This window comes from Bos indicus x Bos taurus, chromosome 27 (genome assembly GCF_003369695.1).
Source record: "Bos indicus x Bos taurus breed Angus x Brahman F1 hybrid chromosome 27, Bos_hybrid_MaternalHap_v2.0, whole genome shotgun sequence".
NCBI classification, from domain to species: Eukaryota; Metazoa; Chordata; class Mammalia; order Artiodactyla; family Bovidae; genus Bos; species Bos indicus x Bos taurus.
The window spans coordinates 1450154-1469392 of record NC_040102.1 but is presented as its reverse complement, the minus strand read 5'-3'; the positions used below and the strand labels follow the sequence as shown (position 1 = coordinate 1469392).

General features: G+C 55.3%; 1 protein-coding gene across 4 annotated transcripts in view; it reads right to left on the bottom strand.

The window, feature by feature from the left end:
* Positions 1 to 4598: 4598 nt before the first annotated feature.
* ARHGEF10 (Rho guanine nucleotide exchange factor 10) overlaps positions 4599 to 19239 on the bottom strand; it is a 61641-nt gene continuing 47000 nt past the window's right edge. For all 4 annotated transcript variants that reach the window (XM_027530220.1, XM_027530218.1, XM_027530219.1 and 1 more), the window contains 4 exons: positions 17554 to 17696; positions 11633 to 11807; positions 8404 to 8526; positions 4599 to 6232 (listed from right to left, as the gene is read on the bottom strand). In XM_027530220.1, the coding sequence (XP_027386021.1) occupies positions 5721 to 6232; positions 8404 to 8526; positions 11633 to 11807; positions 17554 to 17696 (953 nt within the window). In that variant the 3' untranslated portion in view covers positions 4599 to 5720. The remainder of the gene's footprint in view (positions 6233 to 8403; positions 8527 to 11632; positions 11808 to 17553; positions 17697 to 19239) is intronic.

Genomic DNA, 19239 nt, shown 5'->3' with positions numbered 1-19239 from the left:
ATTGATCCAATCACTACAAAGTACTTTGAGTCTCTTGGCATGAAAAATTAATTAGAATATCTGTGTGTTGGCGTGGAAACCGCATTCCCTGGTTCATTTAAGAGTTCTGTGCACATTGTACAAAAGGCAAGCCCTGCTCCTGGTTGCTCCCCTGTATTCCCCCAAGCCCAGCCTGACTACTCTCTTCAGCTCTGTTGCACTCTGGGTGCATCTCCATCCTTTCATGAGCTACTCCATGAACAGTGGAGGCTCCTTTCTTCATGTCTGAGTGTTTCTGGTGCCTAGAGCCTTGTGTGCAGAACAGAGTATGCTGCCAAGCTCTCTGAAGCACTGCTGACTCCTGACTGAACAGGGCACACACATGGACGGTGCCCTGGTCGTGCCAGTGCAGTCATTTCACACCATACACAGTGCCTGGCCCACGCTCATGCCCTCGCTGTTCTGACGTCAGTATGACAGCAGAGCCTGTCTTTGTGGCCTCATGTAACGGTCAGCACTGTGATCCTCAGTCATTGCTGAGTCAGTGATCCAGTGACCTCACTGGGCCTCTCTCTCATCGCCCTGCACCCTCGTCTGCGTGGACCATGTCAGCTGTTGTGCACACACTTTTTCTCAGCAGACTGCAAGCTACCAGGAGGAGGCGATAAATCCTTGTCAAGCAAGTAAATATTACCATCACTAAATGGCCAATACGTTTATTAGTATCAATCCTAGCAAATGTTCTTTTGGAAAAGAAATAAAAATTTTAGTTGAAGTATTTTCAAGGTATGAGTTCATAATGTTCGAGCAAGTTATCTGCAATTAAGTATGACTTCACATAAATCTATGTAGTATGTCTATATGTAAGCACAGGTACAATTCTGCAAAATACTAGGTGTAGAGACACACACTCGCATGTGCACGCGTGCACACACACACATGTAGGGCCCCAGGAGGTGGAGACTCCTTCCATTTTACAGCTGAGGAAATTTAACTCTCAGAGGTTTTCATCATCTTTTTCATTCTGTGTAAGGTGGAGCAGGAATTGTAGTTCAGCCCCAAAGCCCTGGTTTATGTTCACAGTGAAACACCATCCTTCCAAATGACTGAATGAATCCATGCTTCAGAGAGCAAATCAGGAAGGCTTCAGTTCAATTCAGTTCAGTCGCTCAGTCGTGTTCTACTCTTTGCGACCCCACGGACTGCAGCACACCTGGCCTCCCTGTCCATCATCAACTCCCCGAGTTTACCCAAACTCATGTCCATTGAGTTGGTGATGCCATCCAACCATCTCATCCTCTGTTGTCCCCTTCTCCTCCCGCCTTCAATCTTTCCCAGCATCAGGGTCTTTTCAAATGAGTCAGCTCGTCGCATCAGGTGGCCAAAGTATTAGAGTTTCAGCTTCAGCATCAATCCTTCCAATGACTATTCAGGACTGATTTCCTTTAGGATGGACTGATAGGATCTCCTTGCAGTCCAAGGCGCTCTCAAGAGTCTTCTCCAACACCACAGTTCAAAAGCATGAATTCTTCGGCACTCAGCTTTCTTTATAGTCCAACTCTCACATCCATACATGACTACTGGAAAAACCATAGCCTTGACTAGACAGACCTTTGTAGGCAAAGTAATGTCTCTGCTTTTTAATATGCTGTCTAGGTTGGTCATAACTTTCCTTCCAAGGAGTAAGCATCTTTTAATTTCATGGCTGCAATCACCATCTGCACTGATTTTGGAGCCCCCAAAAATAAAGTCTGTCACTGTTTCCACTGTTACTCCATCTATATGCCATGAAGTGATGGGACCAGATGCCATGATCTTAGTTTTCTTAATGTTGAGCTTTAAGCCAACTTTTTCATGCTCCTCTTTCACTTTCATCAGAAGCTCTTTAGTTCTTCTTCACTTTCTGCCGTAAGGGTAGTGTCAGGAAGGCTTACTAGAGCACAAAGCCACAGTCGGTGTAACAGGAATCGTGTGTGAGAAATGAAATCAGTCCTGCTTCCTTTCACTGCACTGACTCTGCCTACCCCAGAGAAGCTTCATGCTGTGAGCAGAGACCAACCTTGGGGCATGCACGCCCTTGGGGAGGGGGCTGGTTGTGCATCTTGAGAGGGGTCTTCCCCAAGTTGTCATCCAGCTCATGACTCCTGGTTTATGATGCATGATTCCACATAGGACTGTCAGGAGGCTTGCCTGTGACTCTAGAAGGAGACAGAGTGGGACAAGGATGCTGCGGCCAGGGGGCCAGGCCAGCCCGCAAACCTGGTGCTGGCACCGCACAGCCGGAGGGACCCAGGACATCCTGCCTGCAAGGGGGTCCCGGGACCCGGAGAAGCCCTGTCATCCCCGAGGAAGCAGTATGAACAATGGCTTTGATGACCTGCAGGGTTAAACAGGACAGAAATCCAAATTGAAAGGTACCCTCTGTGTTGCTGGCCTCCCCGCTGGTCATACAGTGACTGCAGAACAGTGTTTAATTTGTCAACTCATCTCTACATGAAGGCCTAACGAGTAAACCTCTAGAGCATAAACTAAATAAGGAGACTTACCTATTAGACACAAATGTATCCAGGCACTGAGTGAAACCCTCCACCCATCATTCATCTGAATCTCCTGGCAACCTCGTGCAGAAGCTCCTACGGTATCCAGATGAGGAAACGGAGGCTCTAGAAGTAATGAGCCCCCAGCCGGACGTCTGGTGAGCACGGCAGGTGCTCTCAGCCCTGGTTTGTGTTTCTGGAAAACTCACTGCAATGGGATTCAGACGCTGGCACAGACTTCACGCACCAGCAAAGCGGCTTTCCAGAGTTGTCTGCCTGCGAGTCTGGACGAGGGATGGGGTTTCTCCCGGGGCTGGGGTTGGGAGCAGAGCCCAGGGCACAGCAGTCAGACTGATGTCAGCCGAGGACCCTATGGAGCCACAAAATCTGGATGGAGAGCCCTCATCTCCCGACGGTCTGTGCATGAGGGACGCCGGGCTGAGTTTATGCAGAAGCCAGAGTCCACGCCTGACCTGTTCGTAAATCTGAATGCGCGTGTCGAACTTGCTTAAAATACAGAACACTTAGGGGTCTCCTGCCAGGGCAGGTTCCTCTTTCTCTTGGCTGAGTGTGAATCCCAATCTTCTTTAGGCTATAGACTTACCACTATCGTACATCTTACTTAAACACCAATGTAAGCGATGGTGTTTGAACGTGGGCCCTTTGCCTCTGTTCGCATCTGTCAGTCTACATGAGAAGTTCCATTTCAGGACCTAAACAGGGTGTTTTTGTAGTCCAGTTGGAAAAGCAGTGCTAAAATGAAACAGACCAGTGAGAAGTTGAGGACATCTGAGAACAGAACAGGAATCCCGGATGTTCATACCAGAAAATTTTGACACCACACTGTGCGATGTTTGCTGGGGCCGCGAGGAGAGGAGGAGGAGCCGCCGAGACCTGCCTTGGCCGGGAGAACTCAGGGCGCCCTGTGCCCCGCGGGGTCTGCCAGCATCCCTGGCCCCACACTCAGGACGCCAGCGGCACCCTTGCCCCCGCAGGTGGTGAGCAGACTGCCCCCGGCCCCCGGGTGGAGGGAGCACTTGCCCTGAACGAGAACCACCGAAGCCACAACAGGAATCCTGTAGGTTAGCAGCAAGGAAGGACACCAACAATTACTTTGGATGAGCAGAAGAAATAAGCCCCATAACGTACTGACGAGAGCATCACATTCTCTGTTGCCTGCCTCACCTAGAGGTGTCGCCCTGACACTGCACCTGTGGGCACAGGGGAGGAAGCCTTCCTGCCTCTTCCAGGCGGTTGCCGCGTTCCCTCCCGGGGGGGGCCCCGGCTGTGCACCCACCGTGGCAGGGCAGGCCTCTGCTCTGCGCACCCCCGACCCTTCCACTCATGCTGCCTGCAGGCTTGGCCGTGCTGTCCGGCAGCAAATACACCCCAGCCGCTCGGGAAGGTCACGTCTCAAATGGCAGCCTACACGCTGGGCTGTGCACAGCTGACAAGGGGTCCGTGTGAGCCTGACGTACCAAGGTCCTCTGGATCCAAGTGGACGCTCTGGGGGACGGAGTTCCCAGCTGGACGGTCAGGCTAACCAGTACTCAGTCACTGCTGGCGAGGCCAGAGGACACAGAGGGCAGGGCTCTGGGATCAGCTCCGCGGGCGGCTCTGAGGTCCGTGCCCCCAGCCTTGTCTGCTGGTTCCGTGCCCTGGCTGCACTCCAGGCGGCCGCTTCCAGCAGAGGTCCCGGCCCTCCCCTCACTCCTCCTGTGAGTCCAGCCCTGTTGTCCCAGACCTGGGGAGCACAGGAAAGCTGGCCCCAGCCTGACTTTCCACCGGCGTTGCCTGCAGCCCCAGGGCGCCCGCCCGCCCGCCTCCCTGCACCCCGCGGCCCTGGCCTGACTTCCTGCTGGCACGCGGGCCCCGGGAGCACATGTCCACACGACGTCACTAAAAATAAGACTGGGGGGTTCTCGACTGCATCCCTGGAGTCTCTCAGCAGCGACTGGTGATTGAAAGTATCCTTCCACAAGGGCCTGGTGCCGCCTCTGGGAAGGGACCAGTGGGCAGTCCTGCCAACATAAGGGTCCCCTCTGCGTTTTACGGGAACAAAAGGCAACTCACGCTGTTGGATGTTGTATTTTTAAATAAAAAGACTTTATTTATGAAATAAGATAGCAGCTAGCAGTTTAAGGAAACCTGGGGAGATATTACTTCACATGGGGGCACATATGCACCTTGGAAAATATTTGGCTAAGTCACAAAATTAGCATTTTTAGTCAGCTTTAAAGTGCTGAATTCACTCAGGTAAATGCCTGCACTGTCTTTTCTTAACCACCCAGTGAGTAGAACATCGGGAGACAGATACACATGGAGCACAGGGAACCCAGGTCACTCGCTCACGGTGACCGAGGCAGGCGGCCTGTGTGCCAGGGCTGTGCTGACCAAGGGCCCCCCCACCTGTGTCCTGTGTTCACTGCCAGCAAGGCCACACCCCCGACCTGCACCACGCATGCTCCAGGACACGTTCAAAGCCAGACAGCACTCCTGGTCGACAGGTGCAAACACAGCAGGAAAGGATGGACCGAAACGCCGCCTGCCCAGCTCCGGCAACACAAAGACACAAGCATTTCTGACGTGGGTGTTTTGGTGTCGAGGCCTGACTCTAAATATTGATAGGAATTGAGCATTTTGGTTCAACGGAAACATTATTTGTGAAATGTTACACATAATATATTGACTAAAACTTTGTTAATTTGTTTAATAGAAAATTGCGATATAAAAATACTACTTTGTTAAAAATATACAATACATGCATTATAGCACTTTGGAAAACCCAGCTCAACTCAGAAAGCAAATACCACCACTTGGACTGGTATATTTTAACCAGCTTTCTTCATTGTTACAAAGTCTACTTTGGCGTTAAAGGATATACAACATAAATAAAAGTAGTGAATCTGAATCAAGTAAAATTGCTCTGAGACTGTTAATAAACCCCTCCACTACTGCACATGTGGGACTTCCTGTGAGTTCCGAGTCTGCGAGCTCTGCAGGTAACGGGGCAGACACGGAGCACCCTCAGCTCCACGAGCGTTCACCCGGGGCTCTGCTGCGGGAGGAGCAGCGGGGGGCTGCCCAGAGATGCCCCCAGGACGGTATTGCACATTTCGGCCCCAGAGACGGTCAGGGATCCGTCCCCAAGCAGCTCGACAGCGGTGAGCCCGCACAGGGCATCGGCCTCAGCGGGCCCCTGGCTCACACGTGCAGCAGGGGGATCTGCCAGACCATGAGGGATGAGGCCAGCTCCTCCGGCCGCTGTGGCCTGGCCTTCCTGCTCACGCGCCGGTGGCCCTGGCCCCCACAGGCCACCAGCACGGAGCTGGCCCTGGGCCTTCGGGCCCGCCGGCCTCGGCTGGGGGACGTGCAGGGTAGGCGCAGGAGGTCCTGGGCGAGGCTCTCCTCCGGCCGGGGCTCCAGGGAGCCAGAGCCCTGGGAAGGGGTCGGGGACCCAGACGAGGAGGAGACGTCGCTGCCCTGGGTGATGGAGCCCGGCGAAGTACCCAGCCAGACCGCGTCGGGGCCGCCCCGGCCCATGCAGAGCCCTGGCCCCTCGCTGGAGGGCACATCCCGCTGCTCGTCATCCTGGGGGTCAGCACCGGGTGGCGGGCTGTCCCTGGGCCTGTCCTTGTCAGCCTTGAGGGCGGCCGCAGCCACGACCAGGAACTTGACAGGCCCGTGGTGCGCGTGGTGGGAGACCAGGCCCCGTCCTGCAAGGGCACAGGGTGAGTTCGGCCCTCCCTGCACTCCCCAGCCACCCCGCCACTCAGGACTCCCCATATGCGGCGGCTCAGAAGGAAAACAGCGCCCAGGCCACGTTCCCTTGCGCTTCCAGCTACTCTGAGAACACCCTCAGAACCATGGTCTAAAAAAGTACACCCACGGCTTTTGTCAACGGTATCTCAGTCTGGTACTTGCTTAGAATGGTTAAAGTGATAAAACAGGTATTTTGTTCTTTGCTTCAGAGCTTTCTCACCTGCTCTATGTGCTAAATCAATTCAGTCATGTCTGAACCTGTGAGACCCCATGGAGCCCGCCAGGCTCCTCTGTCCATGGGATTCTCCCGGCAAGAATACTGGAGTGGGTTGCCATGCCCTCCTCTACGGGATCTTCCCAACCCAGGGATCTAAACCTGAGTCTCTTACATCTCCTGCGTTGGCAGCTGGGTTCCTTACCACTAGCGCCACCTGGGAAGCCCATGTCTAATATGACTTCCACCTCTTCCTTACAAACTGGCACCTAATATGGTCACTCAGTTCATTTTACTCCATCCTCTCCCACTACCTGTCCACCATCCTGTAGTAAAGAGACATCTCATATAACAAATGGAGAAGGTAAAGTTTCATTTGGGTAAAAGAATAAGGCTAGATGAAGTACAAGCTAGAATCAAGATTGCCAGGAAAAATATCAATAATCTCAGACATGCAGATGACACCACCCTTACAGCAGAAAGCGAAGAACTAAAGAATCTCTTGATGAAAGTGAAAGAAGAGAGTCAAAAAGTTGGCTTAAAGCTCAACAGTCAGAAAACTAAGATCATGGCATCCGGTTCCATCACTTAATGGCAAATAGATGGGGAAACAATGGAAACAGTGATAGATTATTTTTGGGGGCTCCAAAATCACTGCAGATGGTGACTGCAGCCATGAAATTCAACGATGCTTACTCCTTGGAAGAAAAGTTATGACCAACCTAGACAGCATATTAACAAGCAGAGACATTATTTTGCCTACAAAGGTCCACCTAGTCAAAACTATGGTTTTCTAGTAGTCCCCTATGGATGTGAGAGCTGAACTGTAAAGAAAGGTGAGCACCAAAGAATTGATGCTTTAGAATTGTGGTGTTAGGGAGAAGACTCTTGAGAATTTTTTGGACTGCAAGGAGATCCAACCAGTCCATCCTAAAGGAGATCAGTCCTGAGTGTTCATTGGAAGGACTGACGTTGAAGCTGAAACTCCATTACTTTGGCCACCTGATGCGAAGAGCAGACTCATTTGAAAAGACCCTGATGCTGGGAAAGATTGAAGGCGGGAGGAGAAGGGGACGACATAGGTTGAGATGGTTGGATGGCATCACCAACTCAATGGACATGAGTTTGAGTAAACTCTGTGAGCTGGTGATGGACAGGGAGGCCTGGCGTGCCCAGTCCATGAGGTCGCAAAGAGTCAGACACGACTGAGTAACTGAACTGAATGGAAAAAAACAGGGTGTCCTTCCAATTTCTGTTTAGAAGTGTATTCCCTTCAGAGCATTCTCTGCTGTTGCTGTTGCTCCCTCTGTACTCGAGTAAGGTGAGACACGTCTCCCAGCCCTGAGCTTGGACACGCAGGTCGTTTCCTGCTCTTTCCGCATCAGGCCTGCTCCTCCATCTGGCTGCTTCCCGAGACAGGCTCCTGAAGGGGAAACCTGACTGCTGACGCTAGAGTGTCTTCAGGTCCTTGACACCCAGGTGCTTTCCAAAAGGCCGTGCCTATTGGAGCTCCTCCCAACACTGCACAAAAGCACAACCGAGCCTGCTCAGCTGCTGGTCTCTTCTGCTGCAAAGCATACCAGCATCCGTCTTCACTGAGTAAAGGCATATAGCAAGACAGAGACTAACAGATGGAGAAAAAGGTAACATGAAAACATGTTTTCAGGAGGAGGGTCTCCCTGGACCACTGATGACAGAAACAGGAAAATAAAAGCATGACCTGATGATTCAAGTTGATAAACAGTCTTTACAGGACGAAATGAAGGAAAGAAGGGTGGGAGGAAAGGAGAGCGAGAAGCCACCGAGATAATTCATACTAAGTGAAGACACAGCTGGACACAGACCCGTGGCTCAGTAAGCGTCCGGGACAAGAAGAGGCCCCAGAGACGCAGACGCGCGGGGTGCACTCACCGGTCACCTTGGGGATGCCCTGCAGACGCGGGACGGGCAGGGCCACCACGACACCCAGGCTGGTGCCCACCATCAGCAGGCCGTGGCAGACGAGCAGGCTGGTCACAGACAGCCGCTGGTGCCCTGGACGGAGGGGACAAGAGAGCTTCTGCCCGCAGCCCAAGCTCCGGGGCAGCAGTCCCGGGAACTGCCCAGAAACACTGCAGACCCCCACCCCGAGTGCTCCCCAAGCCACATCTCCCAGGAAGGCGGGTGTTGCCAGAGCCCTAAGCTCACACTGCGATGCTGCAGCCAGATGAGGAAGACTCTGAGGGGTGGGTGCGTCCCGGCTGCACTCAGGACCACACAGCCGCGGCCAAGGGACAATCCAGGCATGACACTCTAGGCACCACTGGGCCGGCGCTTCCAGAGCCGAGCACATCCCCCAGAGCCGTGCAGGAATACCATCTACTTCCAGGCAGAGCCACACGCGCACACACACACGCATGCACACACACACACACACACGTCAGACAGCGGCCACCGTGAGCCAGGGCCCACTTGCACAGAAGAGACCCCACTGTGGGTCGGGCTCCCAGGGCAGCCCACCCCAAGCCTCTCAGGGAAGAGACACAACTGAACGCTGCACAGAGGTCTGTGGGCAGGAGATGCCTGAGGTCTGGGCAGCTCTGGGAAACACAGAGACGAGACTCTGGAGTCCCAGGGAGGGCTGACTCTGGGCTCACGGCCACCCCTCTGCGACCCTGCCCCCAGCAGCAGCGCCTCCAGCAGGAGCTCAGCCAGGCGCCATCCAGCGGCTCCCTTCAGCGCTGCACTCGAGCGCGAGACCAGCCGTCCAGGCTGCTCCCAGGAAGCCAGGAGGACGCTTAAGAACAGCTGGACCCTTCTGTTCCCCAGAAACGAGTCATTTCCAGCTTTTCTGCATTTGACCTGAAGTTCCCCTTAGATAAACAGTGTGAAAATGAATGGTCTAAACGCAAAAGCCAAAGGCAGGTCAGCATATCTACAGAAGTCCCTTTATGATTACTTTTGCAGCAACAACCACCACCAAACGAAAAGAGCAGCTACGGAAGCCAAAGCGTTGGTTTTACTTCTAAACACAGGCATGTGGTTTTTAAAAAGCTAGTGTACAAAGTTCCCAGGATCCTGAACGTGTGCCTGTGGGGGCGGCTGGGGCTCTGGCAATGACTAGGACCTGCATGTCTGCCTGCATCTCAGTCTGCTCCCTGGCTCAAAAACAGTTACTCTCGAGTCTGGTTTAAGTTGCTGAATTCCCTTCTGATGTGATTGATGGGACTTAGAAAAGCTACACTGACTTTTTGATTAGATAGAAAACGTGGCTGTTTCATTTGGTGGCGTCACCCCTGGAAGGCACTGCGTTCGCTGCCCGGGCCCTGCGAAGGCCGATCTGACGCGCACTCAGCATGCTCCACCCGCCCTGCCGCCCTGGACACAGCAGGAAACAGCTGCATCCTGGTGTCCCTCGTGACCCAGAGGACACGCCACCCTCTGAACCTTGGCCAGAACCCCCCACCCCCAGAGGGGAGCTGGGAAGGCTGATCGGCTGCCCTTGCAAACGTGCGTGCTGACCCAAGGCGCCACCACTGTCTGCTGAATCCGACATGGCTTATGGCAAACGTGTGGCACTAACGGTGCTCAGAGTGAGCTCCAGAGAGGACAGAAAGAGGTGGCTCATCACGCAGACCCGGCCCACAGGAGCGCCGGCCAAGCCCCCGTAAACTAAACAGGTCATCAACACTGTGACAAAAACAGGCATGAGTTACAGTATATATTTTTTTCCAACTCTTATTCCTCCTCGCCTGGAAAGTCTTCATTTCTAGAACCTACTGGGATTGCACATTCCGAGAGAGCACAAAGGGACAGGTTACGTGTTACTGCCGTTTCTGCATAAAAAGCAAAGCCCACTCAGTGGCCTCAGGAACACAGCTGTAGAATGAGGCCCACACACGCGTGTCCAGGGTGACGGGAGCCCAGTGGCTGCAATGCCACAGACCCGTGGTGCACTGACTGAAGGCCTGAGTGTCAGGCAGAATACCACGAGGCACTCACTGTGCACCACTGGCCCGAGGGTAAGATGATTCAAGAAGACACGCGAGAGGGGTTCCCTGCTCCCAGATCACCAGTGCACCGAGAACCAGACCCGCGGCAGACAGCTATCTGAACATCCTGGCAACGCTGTCGGTGAGGCCGCGGCCTCACGCCAGTGTACCCGAGTTCTGCTCTAACTTCCACTTTCCTCACGGCCTGCCACACCTGGTGGCTCCAAATCCAGAAGTAAAATACGAGATGCAGACAGAGCACAAACCCCCGGGTACCACCGAGCTTCTGAGGATGTCTCACACGACACACTGACACGGAGCCCACGCCAACCAGAGACTCCGCCTCGATGGGCCACAGCTCAGGAGGAAAGGACCCAGGCCTGGAGCACGCGGGGCAGAGCGGGCAGGTGGGGCAGGCACGGGCCCGTGACAGTGGGCAAGGCCATGTGGGTCCTGAGCCTGATAGCAGGAGCCACGCTGGTGGGTAAGACACAGGGCATTAACCAGAGGCGGGGATGGGAAGAGAGGGAGATGGGGCCCGCCCGCAGCCCAGCGCACATGGGCCACGGGCCTGCTGGGTTCTGACCCACGGGGACTGGGGGCTGCGGCGCCTGGGGGCCCACACAGATCCGTTCACACCACGCAGGGCGGCCTTTGCTCTGCCGGCAGCCAGGAGAGGCGGCCAATGTGGAGAAGGACAGGACGCACCTGAGGTGTGAGCATGCTTCCAGAAGGCCTGCTGAGACATGCACACGTGCCAGGCAACTCACGTACATACTAGCTACATGCATGTACATACTCATACACACGGGCCACGTGCTAATACATGACAAGCACATGTGCATACATAATAGCCACATGCCTACATACACAAGCACGCACGCGCGACACACGCAGCCCACACCCCCCTGCTCTGCATGCTGGCTGCTCTGAGTCCCGCTGTGGGAGCACCTCCCTTCCTGGGGCTGGTGGAGCCCAGTGGGCCCGCCCTGTGACTCCCCAGGGCCCCCACAGCCTCCGGCCAGTCTCCCCCATCCTCCGCTCCTCTACTTCAGGTCCTGCCCACCCCCGACCCCGGGGCCTGCTGACCACAAGGAACAGTCCGCGACCCTCGGCTCTGAGGAGGGTGCCCCGCTGGGCCCCGCGCCCCAGCCCTGGGGAGGCCCCACCTGGCAGCATGTGGTGGACGGGGGTGGCAATGTTGACATCCTGCAGGTGCTTGAGCGTCTCCGTGTGGAACAGGCGGAGCGTGGATCCCGAGGTGAAGGCGACCCAGATGCCCACGCCGGCGATGGCCATGTGCGAGACCACCATGCCCTCCTCCTGGTGGGCCTCCAGCTGGCCCTGCGGAGACAAGGGAACAGACACGGTGTGGCGTCGGGTGCTGCGCACTGAGTCTCGGGCGGCCTGTCATCCCCCCATCTGTGTGCGGTGTCCAGCCAGCACCCTAGACCTCACCTCCCATCAACCACCTGCCATGAGGGCACTGTCACCCCAGACCCAGGGGCGCTGAGCAGCAGGCCCTGGACGCGTGTGGACCCATCAGCCCCAACCTGAAGGGAGCGAGGGGCCGCACTGCCCATGGGGAGACCCGGGAGGCAGCAGGATGCTTGCCCGCTCTCAGCGCCCCTCCACGTCCCCCACTCCGGTCCCTGCACGGCCACCTGCTGCTGCTCTGGCTGACCGGGTCCCCCCGAGCCTCTGGGCTGAGCGTGTCCCCACCTCCACCCTGACTGCCCTGCTCTGGGAGAACCCCAGGAGGACCCCTGCACCCTGTGCCCACAGTGGACAGCTGGTGCTGGGCAGCTGCGGTCACTGCCAAGGACTGAGCGGCAGGTGGGGTGAAGCCCAGAGACTCGGAGCGAAGGAACAGCATGCCCACAGAAGCCCTCTTAGCCCAGAGTGGATCACAATCCTGCCCCACTCCCTGCCCTGGAAAGAGGTCACTGAAGACCCCCTAAGGGTAGACAGCAGGTTCACCCCTGTCCTGGGGCTGCTCCTCAAGTGCTGAGAGCACGAGCGTTCACCACCCGCGACGCAGGCTGCGCACCGTCCTCACATGCACACGGGAAGGGTCTGCTGGCAAACCTTCCCGCCACACCCACACCGCCGGGCACACCCGAGCTGGACCTGCGAGTGCGCTTTTAGTAGGGTGGGGATTCCAGTCCCTAGGCGTCACACCCCGTCTTAAGTGAAGGTGGCCCTGAACGCCTTGGGGGGTTTCTGAGGCCGCTGCACAGGGGCTGCAGAGCCTGGGGAGGAATGGCCAGGGGTCACCCCAAAGCCAGAACTCCGGCACCACCGAGATTCTGGAGCCGCGGCGCTCAGTGGCTGGAGCACACAGTTCTGTCGCCACCACGAGCCACAGCTGCGCGTTCCCTCGGAAGGCAGGCCCCTCCAACATGCATGTGCGCCTCCCACAGAGTCTCCCGATAATCGCAAGTGCAATTTAAACGTGCCAGCGGGCTGGGCCGGCGTCTCAGTCAGGAAGGCGTCCTGAGTCCTCAGGGAGAGGCCCTCCTGAGCGCACGCGGAACCCCACGGTCCGCTTTCTAGGGAAGGACAGCCTGCGCTCCAGCAGCACTCGGGCCTCAGCTCCCCAACGCCGTCTGCGGCACGCGTCAGCGCTCCTCTGCTGTCACTGCTGTCTCCGTGGGGGTGACATGGTGTCTCATGGGCGCTTCAGTCTGCGTTTCCTTGAAGACTAACGATGTGGTGTGCCCTTCCCTGAGTGCGTGGGCCTACTGGGTATCTTCCCTGTGGAATGGTCCATGCAGAGCCTTGGTCCACTTGTGAACTTATTCCTGCTCTGACTCTTGAGCCGTTTAATGTACATCCTTGGCAGGTCCATGACTGGTCTGTCAATGTGTCCTGCCTCCCGAGGGTCGGCTTTGCACTCTGTTGGCAGCCTGTGGAGGGGCTGGGCTGCCCCACCTGCGTCGTCACGTGACAGACACAGCGGTTCTCTCCTGACGGGCCTCCCAGTGGACGGTCTTGGTCCTCGTCTTCTGAGAACCGGCGCAGACCCCTCGGGAAGCCCACTGCCCAGACGGGGCTGCAGGAAGTGGGCGCCTGGTGTCACCCCACACCCTGCGCACCGCCGAGAGAGTGGGCGGCCGGCCTGCGGACCGCGTGCAGACACTGACCTCCCGTGTCCAGTCACCTCCGAGGGAGAGCTCAGGACAGCGGGGCCACCCCGGGAGGCAGGGCCAGGGGGCCCCCCAGAGAGGAACAGGGCGCCACGAGGCCGTCCCCACGCTCCCAGAGCTTGACGGAGCACCATGCCTGCGGCCCTCTGGCGGCCGACTGTCTCAGCGTCAGTGCTGAGCTTCTGCAGGGAGCCCGGAGGCCGCAGTCTGGGGAGGCGGCCGGTCCCACCCCCGCCCAGCCTGGGGCAGGCCCGCTGCTTCTCCAGAACCACCGTCCTGCGGGTCCTCCGGTCACATGTCTCCCAGGAGGAACTCACAGGCCGGTCCTGGTGCCCCCCCGACTGGGCCCCGCGGGCCCACGCCACCTCGTTCCCTCCAGAAGGGCCTCAGTCCCCACCCCGCTGCCCTCCACCCGCAGGCACGGGAACTTTCCCACGGAGCTCTGCGGTAACGCTCTCAGTGCCTCTTCCGTGGCCAACCTCACGCCCCTCCCCTCAACGCCTCTCAGAAAATCCTCCGGGAAGACAGATTTCCTCACTTCTGGTCGGTGTTTAAATCCCTGCCCGCCCACGGCCTCCGGAGCACAGCACGGGGCTCAGGGTCACGTGGCAGCTGGTTCCAGAAACAGAGCCCAGCGCACCGCCTCGTGGCCGCAGCCTCTGCCTTGCCAGCCCTGCCCAGGCAGGCCGTGCCCCCAAGCCCTGGATGGGCCAGAGGCTGACAGCCCCTGAACCCAGGCGAGGACTCTGAGCCCCAGCCCAGCCTGTGCCCCTCACACCCCCATGCCCACGCTCAGCCTGTTTCTGGGCCGAAAGGCCCAGAACCGCCTGCTCACGTCCCTATCAGCCCTGCCCTGGGACGCTGTGTGTCCTTCCTTCTGGGGAAGCCCGCCTCCTCCTCCAGACAGGGCCGCTTTGGGGGTCAGGTCCCCACTCAGAGGGCCCCTGCCTGGTGCAATGCCTGACAGCTGGCTTCTTAAGAGGCAGGACGTGGGGCCTGGCAGACCCACAGCTGTCCTCACCCGGACATGCCCCCCAGGGCCGGCGGCCAGCATCGCCCTCACCCACCCTGGGCACCGTGACCCACCCCTGAGTTCTCCCTGTGTGCCGGCGCTCTGCACGGCACCTGCACGCGGTGAGCACAGGACACGGCTCCCTGCATGACGGACAGTGCGAGTAAGAGCTCATCTCAGGACGCTCGGCTTGCCTCCCGCTGTCTCAGAAGCTAGGTCTTCTGTTTGAAAACGGGAAGTTTCGGCAACAGGGCACTTAAGTCCCCTTCTACCATGATATCATGAGGCTCCCGACACCAAAGGCCTCTGGAGGGGCAGGGTCCCGACCCTCAGTGGGTGTCTCAGAACCGGCCCACCCATGGACTCAGCACTGTCCCCGCTGTGCCCTGCGTTTCGTCTTTCTACAGAGTGACAGGAATTAACTCAAAAGAGACACATCAACTCAGGCAACACTCTGCTACCTTTATAACTTTTCCGTTTCATTCTTCCCATTTTCCCCTTCAGCATCAGGGGTGGGGTAGAAGGAAAGCTTTTTGTCCTTCTTTCCTTCTGTCTGTCTGCAGTCAGTAGTACTGCACATTGCAGAAAATCAAGAGTAAGGAAGAACAGGCCTTAATGGAAACAGCTCCAGTAAGAAAACTGAGACTGAAATTAAACCATGGCTCCCAGACACAAAGCTGCGTCGTTAGTACCCGCAGAGCCCGGAACATTCCGCGTGCTCCCAAGCGTCAGGCTACCTTCCGAGCTGCGGCCGTGTTCCCAAAGCTTGACGTTTTCCTAAAAGGCATGAAATGAGTCCCAGAAAGGAGGCTCTTGTAGCTGGGAAGGAGGAAGAAGCCTGACCCCCAAATCCATGCAATGCAGCTCCATTTCGTATACTGAGCATTCATGGTTCCCCGTCTGCTCTCCCTGACCCAATGGCGGGCAGGTGAGGAATTCTATTCCCACAGCACTGGGCACACGGCCTGCCCACGGCAGCACCATGACACTGAGCTGGCCCTGCAGACCTGCCACCACCTGGAACTGGGCCAACCACTGCCGAGCAAAGGTCACTGCAAGCACACTCGTATGCTGCTGAACCTCAGACACCCTTTCCTTCTGAATGTACATCGTATCTCACCTTCTGATTGACCCAATCCAGAAAGAGTGCAGCCTCGTGAACGTCACAGCAGCACGCCGTGACTGCCCATGGCACCTCCGGGAACTCTCCCAGCAGCAGCTGCCCACATTTACCCTACACCCTCACCCCCGACCAAAGAGGGTGGAGACCACCGTGATTCAGATCTCTAGGGCTACACCAGCAGCCCACTGTGGTCTCCCTGCACGACGGAACCACAGGACAAATTACATCTTTTCATAACAGCTTCTCTATATATAAACACATCTACTCATTTTGGTACTAAAAATGCACAGAAAGGAGGCTCTTACTTAAATCCAAACATACTATTTCTGAGTATCCGAGATTTACAGCATACACTCTTTGGAATTTTTGAATGGAATATATTCTGAGGATTATAAGGTCGTACTGTTACGCTACCCTGGAATTGCCCTGGTGGTGGCTACAGAAACCATCTTTCCGGCTTTTGGTATGAACGTATGACAAAATTAATGCACTGGTTTTGGAGAAGTGTCCTAAAGCAGCGGTGCCCAGCATGTTGGCGCCAGGAGCGATTTCATGGAAGACAATTTTTCCTCGGGTGGAGGGGGGTAGTTTCGGAATGAGACAAGTGCATTCCATTTACTGTGCCTGCTACTCTAGTATCACATCAGCTGCACCTCAGGTCAGCAGGCACTAGACCCTGGAGCTTGGGGACCCTCTCCTAATGAAGGGTTGTTATATTATTATTCCTTCTGTGTGAAAAGAAATCGAAATACGACCACCGTGCACTGTGGGGCTGAGCTGGGATGTGAACTCTGACTCTCACAAGCTGACTGATAAGGGGATGCTGCTGCGGTGCACGGCAGAGAAACGTGGTTCCAGCAAGTGGTTTCCACGCTGATGAGCCTCCTGTGCAGGCGCTGTGGTCAGTGACTTCTTCACGCCCCACTGAGGGTGTCTTACTACCCTGAGGTACGTGAAGTGAGAAGGAGCAGATGCATAGAAGCAGAAACAAGTTACTACACAAACACTGACAGGGACTCCCTGGAGGGCCAATGGCTGGGACTCAGCGCCTTCACTGCCAGGACCCTGGGTTCAATCCCTGGTGGAGGAACCGCAATCCTGCAAGCCATGCGGCACAGCCAAATAAAGAACAAACAGGAAATACCGGGCAAAGCCAGGTTCCTCTCCTGCCTCTGCTCTTGCCATCAGCCCCGTCTCCTCTCCTGCTGAGCGCTGACCCTTTGTCACCTGAGGAGGCTCTGTCCTGAGGGCCCCGGGGAGGTCACCTCAGAAACACGGAGGAGCGGCTTGTGGTCCAACGGCCAGCACACCCCACTGTCGGCACCTCGTGTCTGTGGCTTTGTTTGGGCTCTCACGTCCCTCCGTCCACAATGCCTCCAGGGTAAAGAGTCGGGGTCTGAGACCGAGCTCTGATTTCTCCAACAGCTGTCATCTCTACTGAACAAATCTGTTTATCGCACTGACGCGAAACATCTCTTCAATCAAACACTAAGCTTCCATATGTCCCTGAAGACTACCCACTATGTTCCTACCGAGTACATTTTTTAAAGTAACATTAATACTAATCAGCGGGTACGCAATGCATAATTATCCCCTGGGTGTGGCTGGAAAAGGGCTGTGGGATCCTCAAGTTAATCCTTCTTCCCACGCCAAACTAGGAGGGCTCTCCCTTTAGCGCAGTGGCCGCAGGCAAGACGCTGCCTGAGCTTTCTACAGGTGAGGGGCACGCTTCAGCCATGCCTGGGAAGTCAGTGCACTGGTGCATGGTATCTTTCCCACACGATGTCGCCACTTAAAACAACTTACCTCCACGGCAAGAGTCTCCACACTGATGATGAAAACTTGACCTCCAGACGCCGCCCACAGTGTGTCTTCCATCAAGAGCAGACTTCGAACTGGGAGGACGCCTAACTTAATCACCGTTTGAGGCTCGGAATTCCAGGATCCATCTTGAAAGAAAATATTTCTTTCAATTTCATTCAAATTCAGTTTCTCAAACTGACATTTCTTCAAAGACGACACACAGATGGCCAACAGGTACATAAAAAGATGCTCAGCATCACGCATCATCAGGGAAATATAAGCCAAACCCACAGTGAGATACCACCTCACACCTGTCAGAATGGCCATCACAAAAAGACAACAAATAACAAGTACTGGTGAGGATGCAGAGAAAAGACAAGCCTTGTGCACTGCTGCTGGGAATGTAAGCTGGTGCAGCCACCTTGGAGAACAGTATGGAGGTTCCTCAGAAAGCTGAAAAGAACTACCACACGCTCCAGCAACACCACTGCTGGGCACATATCAATCCACACAGAACAGAAACACTACTTTGAAATGATACACACCCTTCAATGTTCACTGCAGCATTTACAACAGCCAAGACACAGAAGCAGCCTAGAGCTGCTGATGGATGAACAGACACAGAAAACATGATACGTATACACACAATGGAATATTACTCAGCCATAAGAAAGAATGAAATCGTGCCATTTGTGAGAACGTGGATGGACCAGCAGGACTCAATGCTAAGTGAAATGAGTCAGAGAAAAGGAAACACTGTTATGGTCTCACTTATATGAGGAATCTAAAAAAGCCAAACTCAGAAACAGAGCAGAAGGGGGGCTGCCAGGGGCTGGGGGTGGCAGAGACAGGGCGATGACGGCCAAAGGGCACAGACTGCAGTTATAAGACGAAAGGTTCTGAGGACCCAATGTGCAGCATTATGGTTACAGTTAAAATTTGTTAAGAGAAAGGACCTTAAATGTTCTCAGAACAAAAAGAGCAATGGCTAGCATGTGATGTGATGGGGGTGGGAGCTAGGAGGTGGTGGTGACCACTTCGTAACATGTACGTGTATCAAGTCGAGACACGGTGTACCTCAAACTTGCTGTTGCTGCTGCTAAGTCACTTCAGTCATTTCCGACTCTGTGTGACCCCATGGACAGCAGCCCACCAGGCTCCCCCGTCCCCGGGATTCTCCAGGCAAGAACACTGGAGTGGGGTTGCCATTTCCTTCTCTAATGCATGAAAGTGAAAAGTGAAAGTGAAGTCGCTCAGTCATGTCTGACTCTCAGCGACCCCATGGACTGCAGCCTACCAGGCTCCTCCATCCATGGGATTTTCCAGGCAAGAGTACTGGAGTGGGGTGCCATTGCCTTCTCCGGTACCTAAAACTTACACAGTGTTATATGTCAGTCATATCTCAGTAAACTTTGTGGGGGCGGGGGGAGGGGGGTAGGTTTAAGTTCACCCAATAAACAAAAATAAAGCCTGAATAAATTCGTAACACTAGAAGAAATGGACACAGACACCCCAAATCAAATTGGAGACCAGATATATCATAGTCATTTCAAACTTTCAAATAGTCGATAGTTCCCATGAAATTTAAACTCTACTGGAGCAGCAGAAAAAACAACTTGAGTAATGCTGAACAAAGGTTGCAGAGAAGAAAAGCAGAGAGAATCCCATGATAAGCACTCATGTGATTCT